This window comes from Mustela lutreola, chromosome 6, assembly GCF_030435805.1.
Source record: "Mustela lutreola isolate mMusLut2 chromosome 6, mMusLut2.pri, whole genome shotgun sequence".
NCBI classification, from domain to species: domain Eukaryota; kingdom Metazoa; phylum Chordata; class Mammalia; order Carnivora; family Mustelidae; genus Mustela; species Mustela lutreola.
In genome coordinates this window covers 9507154-9529172 of record NC_081295.1, presented here as the reverse complement: position 1 = coordinate 9529172, position 22019 = coordinate 9507154, and the positions used below count along the sequence as shown (strand labels likewise).

The window sequence follows — 22019 nt, the reverse complement described above, 5'->3', positions numbered from 1 at the left end:
CCAAACTCAGTAACTTAAGACAACAGAGACAGAATTTTTTTCTTTAGTTCTGTGGGTAGGTGGTGGGTGGGTCCAGTAATTTGGAAAGCCTGGCTGAGGCTGGAGAAGCTCTGAGCGGCCCCCTCCACAGCACTGGGCTCTCCTCGGGGCCGCTGGGCTGGCCGGGGTGGGATGGCCCCATCTGCAGAGGCCAGCCCGGACTGGGTGCGGTCACTGAGGCGGGCAAGGCTCCGTGGGCAAGTGCTTGTCATGCCTTCTTCTGTCATATTAGTTGTTACTCTGTTGGCCAAGGCAAGCACATGAACAAGACCAGAGTCAAGAGGTGGTAAATAGCCTTTACTTCCTCACGTGCTGGAGGAATGGAAGTCACGTGGCAGAAGTGGTGTCCCAGCAGGGCGAGGAGGATTTATTGTGGCCGCTTTTGCAAATAATCTGCTGTACTGCCCAGTTCTTCTAGTTGTCTGTCTTTCAGGAACATCGTAAAGCTTTTTCCAGGTCGCTTTCTGCTTTCTGCTCCTACTGTAAATGGTGTCTCCCTCCTCCCATTTTAATCTAGAATTCTTGGGCGGGTGGTACATGTACACAGTTAAAATGGAAATGACATGGGACGCCTGGGTGGCGCAGTCGGTTAAGCTGCTGCCTTCGGCTCAGGTCATGATCCCAGTGTCCTGGGGTCAAGTCCCATGTTAGGCTCCTTGCTAAGCAGGGAGTCTGCTTCTCTCTCTCTCTCTCTCTCTCTCTCTGCCTGCCTCTCTGCCTGCTTGTGCGCTCTCTCTGACAAATAAATAAATAAATAAAATCTTTTTTAAAAAATGGAAATGCTGTGAAAAGAAATCCACTGAGTAATGCACTCCCTTCCACTCCCATCTCTGTAGGTAACCAGTTTTAAAATAATCTGTTCCTCTAGTGCTTTTTGGTGGAAATGCTGCCAAATACAAATATCCTTCTACCTAGGAACAGTGCTCTGTTCCGCAGCAGCTGTCCTCTCTCAGTGCTCGTCTCCTTGCAGGCCAGCACCTGCGGACTGTTCCAGTTCTCTGTTGCTGCCTGGTACTCCCTTGTGGGGACAGACTGTGATTCACTTCACCAGTTCCTTGTGACTAGACGCTGGGGTCGTGTACCACGCCATCTGTCATAAATACCCTGTGGACAGAAGTGCATCTAGGGAGGGAAGTCCCAAAATGAGATTTTGAGTCAAAGGATCAATTTATCTCTGCAGCTGTATTGAGATAGCATGTCTCCCTCCCTGGTTTGGCAGAAAATCCAAACATTGGGTAATTTATTCTGTCTGTGAAGCTACAGAGAACCATTACTCATATATATATATATATACACATACATTCATGGCTGGCAGTAATGTAAATGGTACAGCCCCTAATGGAAATCTGGCAGTATCTTCCAAATTAATTTATCTTTCTTTATGTGTGAAATTGAGCTTTTTCTTTTTCATAGTGTAAGTACCATTTATATTTTTCTATGAACTGTTTGTTCCTCTGCCCGTTTTTCTGGATTGCTGGTCTTTTTTGAAGTTCTAGAAGCTCTTTGTATTAGAAAGAGTAACCCTTTGTCATGTGAATTACAGAGATTCTTTCCTTTATACGCTGTGCGATATATGTTAGTGATTTTTTATAACTCTGTTCCTACCCGTGTTACAGGGATCAGCAGATTATGGCTCAGGAGCAAGATCTGGCCTGCCATGTGTTTTCTGTAAATAAAGTTTTATTGGCATGCAGCTACACTCATTTGCATAATGTGTCTGGTAGCTTTTGCACTAGGGCCGCAGAGACAGATTGTATCAGTTGCAAAACTTAAAATGTTTAGTATCGTGCCCTTTACAGTAAAAGGTTAATCAACCCCAATTTAAAGCAACTATATCAAATTGTTTAGTATGATGCAGCCATTTTGATACGGCCTTAAAAATAAAAAAAAATTCAGTTAACTTTTCATGTTCATGTGCAGTTATGAAGGACCTGTGGGCAGAACGGGCAGTCACATGTGGGCATCAGAATTGGCTGTTTTGCCACGTTACTTGATCATAGTGATGTCACACACACACACACACATCACACATGATGTGTGATATGGCCAGTTTGTTGTCACCTAACCAAGTAACTATTAAAACACCTTTGTCCAATTGTTCTTATACACAGCACATACAGAAGCTTTAGTCAGGGTGAGTTTGGGTAGAAAGTCTCTTAGAATCATCCGAGTCTCTAGCAGTTTGCTTTGGTTGCAAGGATTTCCTTGGTCCCAAAGTTTTCCAGGACCATGCTTCATGCACGGGATATAGGGAGAAAGGAAATAGTGTGGAAGTGGATCGTACAATGTGATTTATTTATGATGGCTCCTCAGAACTTTTCTCTTCCTCTTGTGATTGTATAATTGCCCTTTGTTACAGTCAGATTTAAGATTATTCTAAATATGTCTTGGAAGTTTATATTCCTATACTCAGTGAATTTCTATTTATACTTCTGTTTGTCTTGGAAATTTCCCTAATTCCTCATCGAATTGATCACTAGTGAAAAAATTCCTCTAAGTGCATCATATTTCAGGAAAACAGATATAAGCCCAGTTTAGGAAAAACATTTAAAGAACATAACAATTTCACTGGTAGTTCTGAAATTTTCACATAAGAAAAGTTTTCAGCCATTCTTTATGGCTGCTACAGTTCTTTGTAGAAATTTCTTATTTTGGGAGAAGATCTTTTACTAGAGCAGCTATTAAAATAAAACTTTAACAGAACTTTATCATCCTGACTGTATTCTTGAATAGATAGTAAATACATTGTGAATACTTAAGGAGACTTTTTTTTTTTTTTTTTTAATTTATTTGGGAGAGGGAGCATGTGTGTGCATGCACATGCACAAATTGGGGGCGTGGCCAGAGGGAGAGAACCTCAAGCAGACTCCCCACTGAGAGTGGAACCAGATGTGGGTCTTGGTTCTAGGACTCGGATCATAACCTGAGCCAAAATCACGATGCTTAACAGACTGAGCCACCCAGATGCCCCAGGCTATTTCCTTTGTAAGGGAGAATTCTGTCCCTTCAAGGGTCCTTCTAGCTATACTAAGAACCAAACTGACGTGAGACTAGATTAACAAGAGGAAATCTAATTTAATAGCATACACCCGGGGGAGTCCACACAGATGTGGAAATTCCAGTGACAGGCAAAATGAAGGGTATGTGCCCTTCTGAGCTAAGGGGACGGGGTTGGGTCTGGGACTTCCAGGAAAGGAATGCTCTTCCCAGGGCTTGAGAAGTTGTGTAGGTGTTTGGTGATTAGATTGTTGCCTGGTGGTACAGATGGGTCACTCAGATAAAATTTATCTCAACAGATAAACCACTTTCTGGGAAAGACCCCCAACTGGATTCTTCTGTATAGTTAATGGAGAGGCAGAACTTTCTCTTGAGCCCTCAGGGTCTCAGTTTCCTTTAGCTCAGAATAATCCAAGTGCCAGAATGGCCCATTTCGGGGTGGCCTGCCCTCAGCCCGTACAGTTCCTCCTCTGAAACTTCCCTGCAGTTTCACACATTAAAAGTTGATACAGGGAGTGCCCAGGTGGCCCAGTAAGCATCCATCTCTTGATCTCAGCTCAGAGCTTGATCTTGGGGCCCTGAGTTCAAGCCCCGTGTTGGGCTCCACGCTGGACATGGAACCTAATTAGAAAGTGTTGAGTTGGTAGGTTGTTAGTCCTGACAGTAGGTCAGTTGGGACAAAGTCATCTCGGGAGGTGGTGAGGCAGGTGTGTTATCAAAGGTAGGCCTATGGTAGTCAGGCTTCTAGGGACTCTGTAAGCAAGGTACCCGGCTGCTGTGTCCAGTAGAGCTTGATTGGATACAGAAAATCAGTGTTGGTTCGCTAAAACTGTCTGGTCCCATCTGCGTCTATGCGTGTTTCTCTCAAATATGGCATTCCAGTCTGGACTTTGGTAATACAGTCAGTGTTTCCAGTGGTGTCTTGTCATAAGGAGAACAGATTATTACTGAACCTATGCAAATAGATTGCTATGAACATATAAGAATACTCACTAAGTTTCTGAATTCTGGAGGGTTCAGCTAAGGAGAAAGTATAAATGTTTCCATTTGTACAAAAAGGTGTGTTTTATCAAATAACAATGAGTTGGTTTAAGAGAAAAAGTTTTCTTAAATCTGGGAAAAACAAAACATTTATAAAAAGTCAGCAGTGGTCCAAACAAAAAGTCATAAAGAGTGCCATTATCTTCCTCAACTTAATTCAGTTCCACATGATTAATTTGTCTTCTCAGATCCCCAGAAATTTTTACCTAGTACTGTTTTAGGAGCCGAAGGTTACCAGATTACCGTTGCTCAGCTTTTTCCATGCGTCTCATCAAAGATGCAGCACTTTTGCAGGAACTTCCTATAGAGGTATCTGAGTTACAAAGTATAACTGTCTGTAAATGATAAGAAACTTAAAAATAGCCATGGTTGAAGATCTGATTATAATTCATTACTGTGCAGTTGACAGGGAAATTTGATTATTTTCGTGACATGCTTCAAGATAATAATGTATCAGGGCATTGTATTTCTAGGAGTTTCATATAATTTTTAAAACACTTATGTTATTTTTTATTAACATGTCTATGTAAGTGCAATGCAGCAGGGTTGAATATCACTTATTTGGCAGTGCTTCCCATTTAATTTAACATACCAAATAAACCTGATTTAATTTAACATACCAAATAAACCTGATTACTTTAATTTCTCAAAAAAAAAATCTTTGAAACATTCTTTGGGCCCTTTGGAACACCTCAGATTATGTGGTCAAAAGACTTTATTTTAGAAATTGTTTGGGGGAAGTATGTCAGAAGTATCCAAAGGTTTGGACAGCTTAATAGAATCACAAGTCATTATGAAGCCATAATCATCCATTTAACCACCATGAGAGTACAAGATTTCAGAGGAGAATACAGGTTCATAGTTGTGAGCAAAATTTAGTTCTTTTCCTGTTAAGACTCTGTTTTCTTAAGTAATCAAAGAGCTGATAAGCATAGGAAATTATTTTGGCAAACAATAGTTGTTTCTTCTGCAGGTAAACTTAATAGGTAAAGAAAAACCTTTGTTATATCTTATGAAGAGCAGACCAATAGTTCAAGAGAACTTTGTACTTTTAACAAAGAAAAAAAGAAGTTGTACCAGGGTACTTTTGATACTAAAACTCATTTACTTATTTAAATTTTATCCTCAACCAGTATTGACCACAAATAAAATTCCTTCTGAAGACTGTTTTTTTCATAAACCTTCAACAAGTTTATTTTCCCTCTTTAAATAACCAGCCCCACCCGAGGACAAAATTATTTTCTTTTTCCCCAAAAAATATGTATTTTCATTCCTCATATTTTTTCTTACGAAAAGCACTTCCCATTTTCCTTGCTACCAAGTTGTTTCCCTTGTTGTTTCTAGTCATCTTGATTATATTTGTTAGAATTCTTGATGCTTAGCAATCTTAATTTCTAGTGGAAACTAAGTAGTACTCAATTGTGAATTGTCATGCCAGAATTCTTTAGATTGGCGGATTTATATTTTTAAAAATGTAGGGGTTTTTTTCATAATAGTCTTTCAGTAAAGCATGAAGTATGATTACTAGCAGACCTAAATTTATCCTTAGTTTCTGCGTTGTAAGACAGAAGTAGGTAAGCCATGTTCATTACTGAATGTTTCCTTATTTTATCTTACTGGAAATGATCTTAGATAATCAGTGAACTTAACTCATCATTGAACTTATTAGTAAGACTTTGAAATTTTTAGGTGATGGAAGATTTTGGAAGCTATTTAAAAGTTTACATACAAACCTTTTTGTTTTATTGATATCTGTTTAATTTACTTGTTCTCAACACTTATGCTTAGACTGCCCATAAAACTTGATGAGGCAGCAGACAAAGTCAGCCGTTATTCTAAGTATTTTTTTTCCCTCTGGGAGATTTTGCAACAGAGATACCATGAACTTATTTGACTTTTAGTAAACTAGTAAACAAGCAGAATAAACGTTTTATATTTAACTCTAAATGCATATCTGCTTTAGTTAAACCAGCAACCTGCAGTTAGTTTTAATACCAAATATTGCCCCAGATCACTTGAACTTGAAAAATATTTGGCTTAGTTTCTTTTTTTAGTTTTTTTTTAAGATTTCATTTATTTATTTGACAGAGAGAGATCACAAGTAGGCAGAGAGGCAGGCAGAGAGAGAGGGGGAAACAGGCTCCCTGCTGAGCAGAGAGCCCGATGTGGGGCTTGATCCCAGGACCCTGAGATCATGACCCCAGCCGAAGGCAGAGGCTTAACCCACTGATCCACCCAGGAGCACTGGGTTAGTTTCCATCTTAGCTTTAGGATGGCCAGTCCTTACAGGTGCTTACTCCAAATCAACTAAAGCTCTTTTATAGGCTCGTTTTAGCAATACCATCCGGAGATAGAGAAAATATCTCACATTTACCATGTATGTGTACATGTACACACAAAAAAATACACAGACAAGATACGAGCAGCATCTTAATTTTATTTCCACTATTTGTGGAAAGGACATTACAGGCCCAATTTTTAAATATTTCTCTTTTATTTTTTCCTTCAGTCTCAGGAGATTGTGTTTACATTTCAAAGACATGATAAGAGTTATAATTTCAAGGGATAGAGAAAGAATGTAAAAAAAATTTTTTTTCTTAGACTTTCAGGGTAATTGCTGTTAATTGTTATTTAAAATTTATTTATATTTTTTTTAGGTATAGAACAACTAACTACGTTCCAATATCTTGATCTTTTATAACATGTACAAACATTTTGAGAGGACTAGGTGAGGCTTGGGGATTGGTAAAGATTGGTGAGCTTTAATGTGTTTCTAGAGTTGCTGTTCTGATTTTATAGAGATTTGATTTATCTATGAAAGACAGTGGTTCCTAATTCCCCAAAGACCTGGATTATAACCTGACACTATCAAGGGATTGGCCCATATTTTAACTAAATCTGCTTCTTTAGCAAAAAATTTACCCTTAGCTTCAGTTAATCTCCAGACACTGGCCTTTCACAGATCATTTGTATAACAGCCAAGGAGAAATTTTGGTTGTCAGTTTCCTCAGTGAAGGCTAAGTTGTCAATATAGTCAAGTAATCTATCTAATTACTTTCTAAATTGGGTAGGGTCTTTTGAAAGTAGAGGTAAAAGGATTTTATAATATAAAAGATCTGCAGCTGTCCAGGGGATTCGAATTCTTTCCCAGCAGGGTCGTCTAGGAGACAGCTGCAGAAAAGGACGTTGTCCCAGAATGCCCAAAGCAGGCAGAGGGGTCCCAGAGCCCAGGGGGAGGAGGAGCCAGGCCAGCCTCAGTGCCAGTCTCAGGTGCTTCTGTTAGATTTATCTTCTGGCTTTCAGCTTTTACATGAGCAGCCTAGATGCTTAGAGCCTAGAGATTAGACCAGAAAGATCCCTGTAAACCTTGTAGGGAAAGGGAAGTTAAAACAGGCAGATGAGCCTGGATTTTAAGAAGGGGAATTTACTTAGGGTGAAGACATTTATTTTTAAGTCTTAAGGCTAATTTCTGTCCTTTTATCTTGTCAGGGAAGTCCCCGAGGCTAGGCATTATACTGATAACACCACAGAGAGCTCGCTCTCCCTCTCTCTCTCTCTCTTTTAATATAGCCAATTTTAAGAATCCATTGTCTGGCCACTGGTGAGTAGGATCTATTAATAGCAACTCAAATTAATAAGCCTTTTAGTGGCTTAAGCAAAGTTGCAAGAGGTTTCCAGAGAAGGGCATAGGTGATGCGGACCCCATGATCCAAAAGCTTTACTCCTGAAGCTAGTATGAGAAAGCAGAGGCACAGGCAGTAAGAATGGTGTGTGTCTCCAGTGTCCCCTGAGAATGGGAGATGTCTCCCGTCACAGGCCTGCTATCTGGAACACCAGGCAGGTGCTTCTGGAATGGGACTCTCAAGCTCTGATCAAGCAGTGGTGGTTGAGATGACAAAAGTTCCTCTGGCCTAGAACCTCTCGGGACAGTCACCCCGAAGCGGGCACAGCTGGAGAGAAAGAGCGACTCGGATCCCCAGTCAGTTTGACTGGCCTCCAAGGTGCATGCTCTGGATGGTGGAGACCAAAGAGAATATTCCCACTGATATAAAGCCAAGTTTTTGGGACACGGAGCAGATGAAAGGAAAACTCTTAACAACTTTATGTGAGCCTTTGGTCTGCTGGAGCCACGCTGATTCCTGGGAGAGACATGCTGTGCCCTTGGGGACCCTGTGTTGTCTTACAGCATACCTCATTGCGCAGAAGCTTCCTTGAAGTCAGCAGGTGACCTAGTGTCAGTCTACCCGGTTCTGGGACCAACTTCTATCACAGAGTCTTCTTGAGGGGCCAGAGGTCCAGCAGCTTTTATGTGCTCGACCCCTGCCCACTCATTTTGTGCTTGCGCTTCCAAGATGTCTGTTGGCAACAGATGATGAGACGCAAAGGAGAACAGAGACCATCTCTGGGAGGAAATGGATCAGGAACCAACTAGACCCAGAGTCACTAAGCCCAAAGAACTAGTTCCACAAACATTTTCTCCTGCTAATCTAAGTTTAGAAAGTAAGAAAAGGGCTCTCACCAGCCTTCCTCCAACATTCTGCAGGTAAAGATTCCGGGAGGCTGACATGGTTAAGAAATGTCACCTTCTGTGGCTGCTGGTCACATGTCCCAGGATCTCCCAGCTGCAGCTGTGTCCAGGGCGTGAGGTGGCCAGCGACTAAAGTATCCTGCCAACTATGCCAACTGTCCCAGACAAGAACTCCCGTCCCTTTCTAGGGACATTCCTGTCCTTCTAGCTGGACAAGAAGAGGGAGTAACAAGAGAAAATGAAATTTAGTAGCATCCGTACAGGGAATCCACACAGGCAAAATGAGGCATCTGTGTAGCCGGGGTGCAGGGGGGCCAGACAGACTGGGTTTGTCCATTCGCCACCGACAGAATCCGCAGGCAGAGAAAGGAGCCGAGGTAAAAACAAGGGATTGATTTCACTGAGCGCCCCCAACCAGGAAGACGGCACCCTAGCATCTGAATGTCGGTCTCCAAAGTGCAGAAAGTACTTCCAGGTTTATAGAAGGAAACTGGGGGGCAAAGGTGGCTGGACCCATGCAGGTGGGCCCTGAAGGCCCCACATGTTGGGGCCAGGCATGTGGGGTCTTACTGGCTCAGGGCAGACCTTATTGCTGAAGGTGGTAGTTTTGGTTCTCATCATGCTTTGCCCACAGGGTTTTTTTTGTTTTTTTGTTTTGGTTTTTGGTTTTGTGGTTTGTTTGGGTTTTTTTTTTTTGTTTTTTTTTTTGTTTTTTTTTTTTTTTTTTGTTTTGTTTTTTTTTGCCTGAGCTAAGAGATAAGCTGGATAGAGGAACTTAATCAGTTAGAAAGTTTGAGGTCAAAATGCAGGTGGTTGACGTTCTCCTTCAAGTAGATTGTTCTGGCCTAAGGAGACAGGGCCAGGGGTCTGGGGCTTCAGGGGAAAGGAATTTACTTCCCAGGGCATGAGAAGAGTGGATAACCTCGTAATTAGTTGGTTGCCCTGCTGTCCGGGTGGGTCACTCGGATAAAATTTATCTCTGCTGATAACCGTCCTTCTGAGAAAGACCCCCAGCGTGGATTCTTCTCCGAAGTTAAGGGAAGGGCAGACCGTTCTCTCAAGTTCTCTCGACCTGCAGGGCCTTGATTACCTTCAGCTCAGAAAATCTTCATGCTCACGAGGTCCATCTTGGGGGCGGCCTGCCCTTGGCCCCTGCATTCTTCGGAAATTTTAAGAGCCACCTACCCAAAATGAGATAATCGATCCGTGTCCTCTCGGAAGGAGTTTCTTAGCGTGGTTGGCCACCTGGGACCTCAGCGGTGCCCTACTTTAACAGTTCTGGTAATGACCCAGGAGGAGCTGTGGACAGCTTGCATTACCAGGCTCTCTGAGGACTGTGGGTGGGAAGGGAGAAGCAGTAGTTGGGTATAGTTGACGATGGCTTCAGAATTCAGAAAACTTAGTAGGTTGGAGCAGTGGCTAAACCTAACAGGATGTTTTAGAGGGGTAATTTAAATAAGATTCTCTGTTTGATGCAAATTAACAACTGAGCAATTACAGGCCAGGATTGAACTAAAATCACAGATTGTTGTAAACTGAAAAGCATTTAAGTCTTAATTATTTACAATAAGGACAAATACATCTGCGTATATTAAGGCTATAATAATACTCTGAGTCTATTAAATGAAGTTCTTTTTCTTCTGATGGTCTGGATAGTTGTGTAAAAACAAGATAGAGGAAGGCATTAACTGTAGACGATTTCACAGAAAGCAAACGGCATGCTTAAGTAAAACGTGCTTGGCATTTGAGGGGCACCTGGGTGGCTCAGTTGGTTAAGTCTCTGCCTTTGGCTCAGGTCATGATCCCAGGATCCTGGATTTGAGTCCTGCATTAGGCCTCCCTGCTCAGTGAGGAGTCTGCTCCCCCCCTTTCCCTCAGGCTCTCCCCTGTCATGCTCCCTCGCACATGCGGGCTCTCTCTCAAATGAATAAGTTAAAAATCTTTTTTTTTTTTTTTAAGCAAGCTTGGCATCTGAAAAGGTGAACTAGTTACATAGAAATATCACATGCAAAACTTCAGTTGTCAGGGGATCTATCCATCCCTTGAAATTTTTCAATTTAATTTTTGAGTGTCTCTGTTTTTAAAGTGAGAGGGCTACATTGCTGAAGATTTACTGCTTTTCCCCAAGATTTGATTGTGATTTATGTAAACCCAGAGAAGCAGATGCTTAAGGATGAGGACCTGTCCTCTACATTCTGACCCCCACAGGAACTTTCTGCTGCCAGGTTTTTTGTCATTTTGAACTGTTTATTTCTCTTGTTCATTTTAGGTTCTAGTATTTTGTTTTGCAGAATTGGAAACACAGTAGTGTACTTACTATATCCAGTGTTTCTCTTTATTGAAAATGTCTGTTCTTTTTTTCTTTAAAGTCTTAATTTATTAGACAGAGATCACAAGCAGGCAGAGAGAGAGGGTGGGGGAAGCAGGCTCCCTGCTGAGCAGAGAGCGACAGGGGGCTCGATCCCAGGACCCTGGGATCATGACCTGAGCCGAAGGCAGAGGCTTTAACCCACTGGGCCACCCAGGCGCCCCTGAAAATGTCTTCTTAATAAATTCTTTGGTTTGGGACTATTGGTTCGTATCAACTTGGACTCCCTCTGTTGTGCGTTGTGCGATAGAATCTGAACTCAGCTTAGGCATGAAAGGAGAGCCGTTGACTCTATCTGAGAGCAGGAGAGCAGCCTCAGGCTTCCTCAGCGATCTCCGCAGGATTGCCATTCCACTCCACCAAAGGTGGACTTTCTCCATACCTCTGCTGGTTAGCCACTGGCAGCATCTTCAGGGGAAAAGACCCATGCTCCCCAGCATCTGTATCATTTTCTGGGAAAAAGTTCTGATTATCCCTGTTTGGGTTATATGCTTACCAGTGGCATGGAGTCTAGCAGGAAGTTTCCAGAAGGAAGGGATATGGAGCAGACAGATGTTTACAGTGTGGTCAAGGAGATTGAATACTTTGGGAAATATGTGTTAAGGGTGATGGAGTATCCACACACCAGGTCTCTTCCAGTGCCTGGGACATGGACAGCTTTGGATCTGCTGATGTCTGTTTTACTATAGCTAAATAATGGAACTTGGGTTTAAGATTGCTGTCTATTACTCCTTCACCTTTGTCTGTAAGACTTTTTGGTATTGGCATTGAAGAGATTGCTGTTGACAGTATGTGTTCAACACAGAGAATCCTGTTCCCTGCTTCCCAGGAACCGTGCAGAGAGTTAGCTCCTGAAAATACTTGAGTCATTTCTCAAAATGTAGCCAACACAGGGGAAAGCAGTATCAAAAAATGGACCCTTGGGCGCCTGGGTGGCTCAGTGGGTTAAGCCGCTGCCTTCGGCTCAGGTCATGATCTCAGGGTCCTGGGATCGAGTCCCGCATCAGGCTCTCTGCTCAGCAGGGAGCCTGCTTCCCTCTCTCTCTCTCTGCCTGCCTCTCCATCTACTTGTGATTTCTCTCTGTCAAATATAAATAAATAAAATCTTTAAAAAAAAAAAAAAAAAAAATGGACCCTTTCTCAAGGCCATATGAAGCATAGGGGAACTGATGGGGGACCAGAAATGCAGGTAAAGGAAGACAGCGCCCCGAGGATTTCCATTCTAGAGGCTTCCAGGCTAAGCTTGGTACGAATGGTTGCTCAAATTTGTTTTCTGTTGACATGTTACGCTCATTTGGGGATATGCTTTTTAACATTTTTTGTTCTCTAAAATTTCTCTCAATTCTAATTTTTAAGAAGCCTCTCTAGGGTTCTTTTTAAGGCTTAAATCAATGTTTACACAAACCTACAATGTTTATATACATTTTTCCATGGCTGAAGTTCAGTAATATTTAAATGTGGAAGGGAGTTTCCAGTTTTAGTTTTTAACTTGTTCCATCAAGTTGTGCATTTGGTACACAAGAGGACTTAGAAATCTGTAGTGGTTTTTATTTGGATTTAGCTGCATTTAAAAAACAAATTGTTAGCCAGGATCCCTAAGGAGCAATAACCAAACGACAGGTTACTCATCTGGCCCTTGTGTGCACACCAGGCCCTTCCCAGGAAGTCTGCAGTCCTGGGGGCCTGCCTGGCCCAGGGACCCTCCTCACCCGCCTCATACATTTATCTGCATCTGCCCTCCATGCATGAGATTTGAGATTTGGGTGACGTGGTTTTTAAAAAATACCCCACAACATGTCCAGCAGAATTGTATCAACTTTTTCAGCAGTAGGAGAAAGGCCCATGTGCTGACCCCTGGAGTTCTCCATGCCTGCAGCCTACCGCCCCCCCCCCCCTCCCAGCCTCTCAGGACAAAGTCCCGGAAGGCCAGGAGCGATGATGCCCTTCTGTGACTGACAGACCGGACCATTTGTTTCTTTCTAACATTTTGTTTCGGAAAAAACCTCAAACATGTAGAAAACTCAAAATCATTTTCCATTGAACACCATCAACCTATACCACCTAGCACCTGAAAACAACACCTCACTCTCCCTTCTTTGTTGTACATTCATCCTACAGTCCGTCTTCTTACTTTTGATGTATGTCAAAATAAATTAGTATTTGGAGGTTTGGGGGGTTTTTTTCTTATTAACCTTTTTCCAGTAGCTATGAATCCTTCCTCCTTGTTCTGAGGATTTCAGGCATCATTAAGCAAGTGTGGGGCGAGTGCACTGGCAGGCAGGAAGGCCTCCAGTCCTGACCGTGTGGTGGGTGTTCAGTAAATATTTGTTAAATGAGTGCAGGTCCATTGGTCCTATTTGACTAGCTCTGTGATATGCCTGAACTTGCCACTTAAGGACAGTTATATTTCAAATAAATCGTCGGTTTCCTAGGTACATGTTACCTCCATTGGGTAAGATGGACCTTCTCTAATGAGATAGTTCAATGAAAGATAATTATTTAGAATTTGAAATGGATTAAAAATTATATTAAGTACTATACATAAAAATTTTAGTTATTTTTGTGAGAAAGTGAGCACGAGTTGGGGAGGGAGGGCCAGAGGGAGGAGCAGACTCTTCACTGAGCAGGGAGTCCAGTGCGGGACTCGATCCCAGGACCCTGGGATCATGACCTGAGCCAAAGGCAGGTGCTTATTGGACTGAGCCACCCGGGTGCTCACAGCAGTGATCGTCTCGGAATACGCACATAGTGGTGTTTGTGGGAATCGTGTGTCCGGGTTGAGGCACTCCACGAGGAGCCTCTTGAGGAAGAGGCTAAAGGAGCAGCCCCACCTCCCTTCACCCAGAACAGCTTCCCTTTAGTTTGTTTTCCACGGAATTAAGATTTTATTGTAGGAAAAGTTTGAAAATCCCAGCTGTTAGGCTAGCTGACCAGTGTGCACAGCCATGTAGGCCATTGTAGAGTGGGTAGTATTCTAGCGGAAGAACCTAAGTATATCTTGCTCCCTGGATCTTATATTCAGAGGTGAGTTGGCTAGGGGTACAGCTCTATTAAATTCATCCCAGTAGCTCTAGATAATAGTGAGCATTCTCACGGCCAGGGAGTCATCGGAACACGTGTGCATCTTACATGAGTGAACGCATGAGTGCATCTGTGGGTTCCTTCAGTCCCTGAGAGTGAGTGTGCCTGGATTGAATGATCTCTGCTTTCACTTCTGACCTCTGTAAGGAACGGGTGTTGGGGTGCTTAGGTGGCGCAGTTGGCTCGGCGTCTGACTCTTGGTCTGGGCCCAGGTCGTGATCTCATGGTCTTGAGGTCTGACCCTGTGTTGGGCTCGGTGCCTGGGGTGGATCTGCTCGCAATTCTCTTCCCCCTGCCCCTGGCCTCCCACCTCTCAAATAAATCAATCTCTAAAAAAAAAAAAAAAAAAAAAAGAATCAAACAAAAGTCACACTTCCTTCCCCGCCCCGCCCCCACCTTGGTGAAGTGGGTGTGTTTTGAGACCATTTTGAGAGCTCATCTCTGAAGGTGGTGTGGGCAGCTACGAGGAACCTTCCCCGTTTCCACAACAGAGTGGGGGGCTCTCACTGTTGGTGTCCTCTTTCCTCACAATAGGGCTGATGAATCATTTTGGTAATATGTCTTCCTTTATTTCAGAACGACCACAGCCACAGTCATGAGCATGTTTACAAAGTATATGATAGAGATTGTTTGGGTTTTTACTGTGAAGTTTACATTTGTAACTTCCTCTGTTCGTCTCTGTTCCCAATAGGCGCGGGTTATGTATGATTTTGCTGCTGAGCCCGGAAATAATGAACTGACCGTTAGTGAAGGAGAAATCATCACAATTACAAATCCGGTAAGAGGTTTTAAAAAAATCCGATGGTCTCTTAAGGACTCATTTTTAGGATTTTATTTTTTTTTAATAAGTTGATCTTAAAACCCGCACAGATTTTTGCCCTGTTGTTTATGAAGTACTGATGGTAAATAAAAGTTAAGCCCCCAAAAGGTAGTCGGATGGGGCTCCATCAGGCAGAAATGGAAAGAGATGTCCCGGTCAGGTCTCAGCCTGATCACAGGTGGCGAGATGGGAACCCATTCTGTGTTTCTGGGAAGTCGCAGCTGTGGCTGACGAACAACAGCCTGTGAGCCAGGTGTATAGCTGAGCCCTTCACCTGTATTCTTGGTGCATTTTCTGCATGACCTCTGCGAGCTAGGGCCTCCTAACCTGTGTTGTACAGAGGAGGGTAATGAGACCTAGAGGGCAAGCACACTTGCCCACGATCGTTCTGTTTGTAAGTGGCAGAGCAAGGACACATCTGTTCGACCTCTGAGCCTCTGCTTTTTCTCTCTGCTGGGAACACGGCATGTAAACAGGCATCCCAGGGGTACAGGGTGCATCTGGGCCAGTAGCAGACAGCCTAAGAAAACTGGCTCTCCAAGTCCAGTCAGACAGAACCTGTGGGCCAGGATGTAGACCTTGGATTTCATTTTTAAGTAGCAGATTCATTTAAGGGTGTTCTCATTGCTATTAGGCTGTAACATCCCCTTGATGTAAGGGCACATCTCATTGATGTGGTGAGACTTGCATTTCTGGATTACTCTGGCACAGGCTTATCGAATGTGCTGGTGTGGCTGGAGCCTGGAGATCCCCCTTGGGGTCATAGCAACAGGAATTGAAAAAGCGCAATACAGGAGGCCTTACAGGAGGCCTTGCCGTGTCCCGCCTGGAGGACTCGATGCCAGATGCCAGATTAGATACTGTTGGGGAGAAAAGAGGCAAGGATCCCAGAGATTTTGGCCTTTGGCCTGAGTGAATGGTGAATGTATTAAAGTGCGTGAGTCAGGGAGAAAAGCTTCTCCGGAAAGATTAAATGAGTTTACTGTTACATATGGGAATCTTGAAGAACGGTAAATAATGAACTCTTCCCTACAGCTTTGTATCAGTTTAAAAATGGAAATGCGGAGCTGGAGGCAAGGGCTGGGCCTAGGCTGGCTCTGGAACACCTCTGAGAGTAGCATGTGAGGAAGGTTGTGGGGACAGCCGGGGACATGGGGGGAAGGGAAGGAGGTGATGCAGGTGTTCTTCCAGGTGAGGGGGGGGGCCAGGGAGCTGGGGCAGTGCAGACACCGGGAGGGAGAGTGGGGAGCGACCAAGAGAGGGCGGAAGCTTCTTGATACTGGAAGTATTTTCAAAACCTTTTCTATATGTTTTAGATATAAAAAAGAATTACTGGGTAAGAAAAGTATATATAGTTTTAGATAATATGCTAGGTGTGTGTTAGTAAATAGGTGTATTTTTAATCATAAGAGAGATTAAAGATTCTTTATCCCTATGACTTTTTTAAATGAAGAAATAGTCTTCATTTCTTGGTAGAATAGTATTGGCTTTAAGTTGCTGTTATGCACAAAAATGGACAAAGTTGGGACTTGAAGTGATTTTTATTTTTATTATTTAAAAAAAAAAATTTTACTCATTTGAGATAGAGACAGCATGAGCAAGGGGAGAGGCACAGGGAGAGAGAACAGCAGACTCCCCGCTGAGCTGGGAGCCTGACTCGGGGCTCAGTCCCAGGACCTGGAGATCATGACCTGAGCCAAAGGCAGACAGCCAACCATCTGACACCCAGATGCCCCTTAAAATGATTTTTTAAAAAGAATATGTTATCGGGGGTCCTGGGTGGCTCAGTCAGTTAAGCATCCGACTCTTAGTTTAGGCTCTGGTCACGATCTCAGGTTCATGGAATCAGCCCCATGCCAGGCTCCCAGCTGAGTCAGCGTAAGACTCTGTTTTCCTCTCCCTCTGCCCCTTCTCCTGCAAGCGTGTTTGCTCTCTAAATAAATAAATAATAAAATCTTAGCAAAAAAAAGTGTTGTCTAGATTCAGATAATTGAGACATGATTTATGAACTTAAGACAACTCTTATTTTAAGGTGAAAAAGTAGGACTTTGTAGAGATAATAGATTGAAAAGTGGGAATTCCAATATTTTATAATTGAACATTGTTTATCCAGAAGATCAAAGGAACCATGGGTCAGTTAGCTTTCCCTAGGTAACAGGCAATCCTTAAAAGAACAACCATTTGTTATCTTGCTCAGGAACCTCCAGATTGGCTGACCCGAGCTCCCTCCCGTGTCTGCAGTCAGCTCTTGGGCAGCTAGGGGTTGAGTGCTTTCACACGTGCTACTCAGGTGTCTGGCGGGTCCCCTGCTGAAGGTTGGCTGGCCTGAGGTGGGGTGTTCAGGAGACCGGGCCTTCTCTCTGTCTTCTGCAACCCACATTATTCAACAGCTCTTTTGGAAAAAGTGTGCAAAGCCTCTTGAGGCCAGACTCAATTCACCCCATATTATTCCCACCTCACCTCGTTCTGTTGGCCACAGGGGTAACAAAGAACAACACAAATTCATCCCACAGAAATGGGGGTGTCATTCCGCTTCTTGACAGTTGGGGCTATAAGCCATTTTTGTCATCTGCCCCCAACCAGTGGATCGAGAGGAATTGCACGTGGACGGCACTCTTGTCTGTTGAATGGGCTACTTTTCAGTCTTTGATCACTTGTTTGATTTTTCTTCTTTTTAGATGATGTCATTTTCTGGAGTAAAGAGAAGCCTTAATTATTTATAACTTTGAGGGCACCTGGGTGCCTTAGCAGTCCGTTAAGCACCCAACTCTCAATTTGGCCCGGGCTGTGATCTCGGGGTTGTGAGATCGAGCCCCGTGTCAGGCTCTGTGCTCACTCACCCTCGCTCGCACACACTTCCTCTCTCTCAAATAAACCTTTTAAAAAAGTGTTTATAACTTTGAACAGTGTTACCTCTGCAGTAATAAAGAGCTTAACATTAATTACTTTTCATGTATAAAAATGCAAAATTCCTGTAGGAAATTTCAACTATAATGTCATCTTTTTTTCTTTTCTTTTCTTTTCTCTTTTTATGAGGATGTTGGTGGAGGGTGGCTGGAAGGAAGAAACAGCAAAGGAGAGCGCGGGCTTGTTCCCACAGACTATGTTGAAGTAAGAACTCACTGTCTTACAATAATTAAACCTGGTCTTTCAGACATGTTTTTATGAATTATGGAAAGTAGCAACTTCATTTTTAATAAAAAAATTTACGCTGTAAAAGTAATATGTGCTCATTATGTAAAGTGTGAAAAATATATTGAAGTAGAACTAAGAAAAAAATATTACCTGTAGACGCAAGCTCCAAGGAGTGACTCCAGGTATGTAGATTAAGTCCCTTCTGTTATTCTGAATAAATGTCCGTATTTTTCCTCTTTATATTGTGTAATCGCTGTTTATATTACAGGATTCATTTACAAAGTTTAAAAAGATCTCTTTTGAAGTAGCTCCCTTTGCTCTTTGCTGGTTTAGGCCCCATCCCTCAACTCCTTCTCATTTCCCCATAGAGGGTCTTGGATGAGCTCCCTGGGAGCTGCTGCCTGGCTTAAGCTCTGTGCCCCTATAGGCCAAGCAAGGCTAGTGTACCCGCCCCTGGAAGGAGCCTCCCACCTGGGACACACCCACTCAGCTGACAACCCCACTCTGAGCAAATCTCCCGGCGCCCCCTGCTGTTTGCCCGCAGGTCGCTCAAACTCCATCCTGGGTCCCTAGTCCTGGGCAGCTTGCCTCTCCCACTTCAGGTGACCAACCAAAACCAAGGTTGCCTGGTGCCCTGTGAGTGAAACAGGAGTGAGATCAGGAACAAGGTGCCTCTGATTTCCCTCCAGCAGAGGGGAATGTTGCCCTGGGCGGGTGTTGACCTGGGCACTGTCTGCCTGTTGTTCCTCGTGGAGACGAGTGGTGGGGAGTTTTGAACCCTCTGGAGAATCTGATGAAACTGTGGCCCTTCTTCTCAGAAATCTGTGTGTGTGCCTGCACCCCGAGCTCACCTGTGCAGGTCCAGAGGGCTCACAGGCCCCTGGACTCAGCCCACCGCTCTTAGGTTTTTGTCGTGTTTTACCTCTGTGCACTGTGTAGGCAGGATCCTAAAAATGGACAAGAGGGGCGCCTGAGTGGCTCAGTGTGTTAAGCCTCTGCCTTTGGCTCAGGTCATGATCTCAGGGTCCTGGGATGGAGCCCCACGTTGGGCTCTCTGTTTGGCAGGGAGCCTGCTTGCCCCCCTCTCTCTCTGCCTACCTGTGATCTCTGTCAGATAAATAAATAAACTCTTAAAAAAAAAAATGGACAAGAAAGAGAGAAATCTGAGGGTTTAAGTTGGTGCTGGCATTAATTGCATTTCCTAGAACTCTGCATGCTTCTGGAAGGGAACATTTAATAGAGATGTTCAAAGGCTTACTTACCTTTTAAGAACATAAACCCCTTTTCCGTAGTAGATCACAATTTTTGCTTGTCTTTAGAGGCTCTAACACTGAAATGCCCCTAATCTTTGAAAAATCTATGCCCTTTCTAATATTCAGATTTTACCCAGCGATGGAAAAGACCCATTTTCTTGTGGAAACTCAGTGGCTGACCAAGCCTTCCTCGATTCTCTCTCAGCAAGTACAGCTCAAGCCAATTCGTCAGCTGCCAACAGTAACAACCAGGTGAGTCTCCTGTCCTCTGGCTGGACTGAGAGCAGCACATCTGTGAGGGCTTGTGGTGCGTTCTCGCGGGTGCCATTCCCTGACAGCGTAAAGTAGCTGGTAGATGTCTGTGTGGCATTGCTGTGGGGCATTAACAAAGAACTTGCCTGTTAAACTGGCTAACGCCTGTTTCTAAAGCTGAATATGAGAGAGAATGCAGGGTGTTCATTGAGAGTTGCTTCTAGAAGTCTGGCATGATATGAACATAGACACTATGAGGTGCAGATACTCTCCCAAGCAGGGGGAGGAAAGGCAGGGTCCCACACTCAGGCGATGAGTGTCAGAGCTCTGGCTGAAACAGGAAATGACTTCTCTGACCTTGGCATGTTTCCTACACTCTCACAGTCGCAGGGCAGGTGAACGTGGCCGCAGATCTGGTGCTCAGTGCTCAGCACTGCCGTTGTGTTGCCTCTAGGAAATTCACAATTGTGGAACGATTTGAGAAGATTACACTGAAATTCGGCATTAATTTTAATGAGAGTCTGACCATCTTAGATGACTTTACCTAGTTCAGTTATTGTTAAGGGATTACCTTGGGTGAGCGGCAACAAGGAAAGTCAGAAGATGGAGAGCAAAATGTTACCACTTCCTACATCTTCAGAAACAAATGGGCTTTAGGGGATGTTATTTCTTGATATTCTTTAACTACATAGAAGGTTTTAAATTATGTGAAGCCTCACAGTCCTATCACTTAATAATTATTTGCTTACAGAATATTTATATTTTAACCATCCAAGAGAGTTTATCCAAGTGCTTTTGCCATATATTAACTGTAGATTTTATACATTTTTATTTATTTATTTTTTAAAGATTTTATTTATTTGAGAGAGATAGTGAGCATGAGTGGGGGGAGAGGCAGAAGGAGAGGGAGAAAACACTCCCCGCTGAGCAGGGAGCTCTGACGTGGTGGGGGTTGAGGGGATTCAGTCCCCGAATCCCAAGATCATGATCTGAGCTGAAATCAGATGCCTAACCCACTGAGCCACCCACGCGCCCCGACTTTATACATTTTTAAATAGCTTTTGGTGGACATTAGAATAGAATAAGCAAAGGAATCAGCGAAGGAGGCAAAAGGTGGACGAACACTCACCCTGTCTTAACTCAGGGACCTACGCCTGCCACTGTCCAGGATGGACCGAACCATTCTGACCACAAGTTCACCGTCCGGCTCTAGTCTTGGTCTGTTACGAAGCAGCTTCCTCGGCATTTAGACGTAGCAGCAGGGACCGAGTAACTTAAGTCAAAATGTGTTTTCTTCCAGGTTATTTAGAAAAAAATAAAACGAACTTTTTGAAGGTGGATTTTACTAATCCATTCTACTATTAAATCTAACAGATCCTTTAAAAGCAAAGAAAAAGTGAACTGAAACTAGAACTAACAAAATACAGAAAGCATGACCATAATTAATTAACTGAGCATTTGGATTTAATTTAAATCAAGTAAAAAAAAAATTTTTTTTGAACAAGAGTAGGTGGGGAGAGGCCGGGGGAGGGAGAAGGAATCCTGAACAGGCTCCACACCCAGTGCAGAGCCGTGTCCTACAGGCCTGACATCATGACCTGAGCCAGATCAAGAGTCGGGCGCTTAACCGACTGAGCCATCCAGGGGCCCCCTTCTCAAGTAAAAACGATTTTAATAGCCATCTGTGCTTTCAGTAATTTGGGATAGAAGAATAATTTAAATAGGCCAAAATGGTGATATGTTTATAAATACCATGAAAAATGTCACGAATGAGAAGCCAGGCAGGCATTTTTAATTGGTGGCTTTTCAAAATTTTGCTGTCAGGTTTACTCATTCTTTCATTCTCTGAATGTCAATAGGAAAATGCTATTTTTGTTCCAGAGATCTGCCTCTCGGGATTTTCTCATTGCCCCGGCAGTATGTTCTCTCCCAGACGTCAGTTTTACTCGGAGGGCAAGTGTGTCAGCAGGGCCTGCTCTGGCCCTCCCCGGTCAGGCCCCGCAGGGCGCACCCCCTTGCCCCGCAGCGCGCCGCTCACTCGGAACCAGCGCGCCTGCTCTCCCAGCGCCGGTGTTCCTGAATCTGGCCTTCTCCCCGCACAGGCAAGCTGCAGACAGCCAGTACACATAGGAAAAGACTCATTTGCAGAGGCCACTGTTAAATGGCCAGAGAATTAAATTGTTTTAAGGCCGAGTTGTGAGGAAAGGCACGCGCAGGTAGGCGCTCCGACGCGAAGCTCGGGGAAGGATGAGTGGAAGAAGCTTCTGGAAGGCAGTCTGATAACGGGCGTTCATACTGAAAACGCGCGCACTCTCTGACCCGGCAGTGGCTCGCGGAGCCGGGAACACAGCCTCGCGGGCAGAAGCTTCACCGCGTGCAGTTCCGGCAGCGGGAGGCTGGGACACGCGGGTCACCCGGAGGGGCCTGGCCAGGCAGACCCCGGGGCCGCCACGCAGGGGGAGGCGGCTTCCTGGGGGAGCGCGAGTCTCCACCGGGATGCAGCGA

The 22019-nt window shown here is 44.0% G+C and overlaps 1 protein-coding gene across 1 annotated transcript in view; it reads left to right on the top strand.

The window, feature by feature from the left end:
* The window catches only part of SNX9 (sorting nexin 9), a 104806-nt gene that overhangs the window by 33555 nt on the left and 49232 nt on the right, over nucleotides 1–22019 (top strand). Inside the window, exons 2-4 of the mRNA XM_059176668.1 lie at nucleotides 14746–14832; nucleotides 17911–17985; nucleotides 19389–19514. Of these exons, the coding sequence (XP_059032651.1) occupies nucleotides 14746–14832; nucleotides 17911–17985; nucleotides 19389–19514 (288 nt within the window). The remainder of the gene's footprint in view (nucleotides 1–14745; nucleotides 14833–17910; nucleotides 17986–19388; nucleotides 19515–22019) is intronic.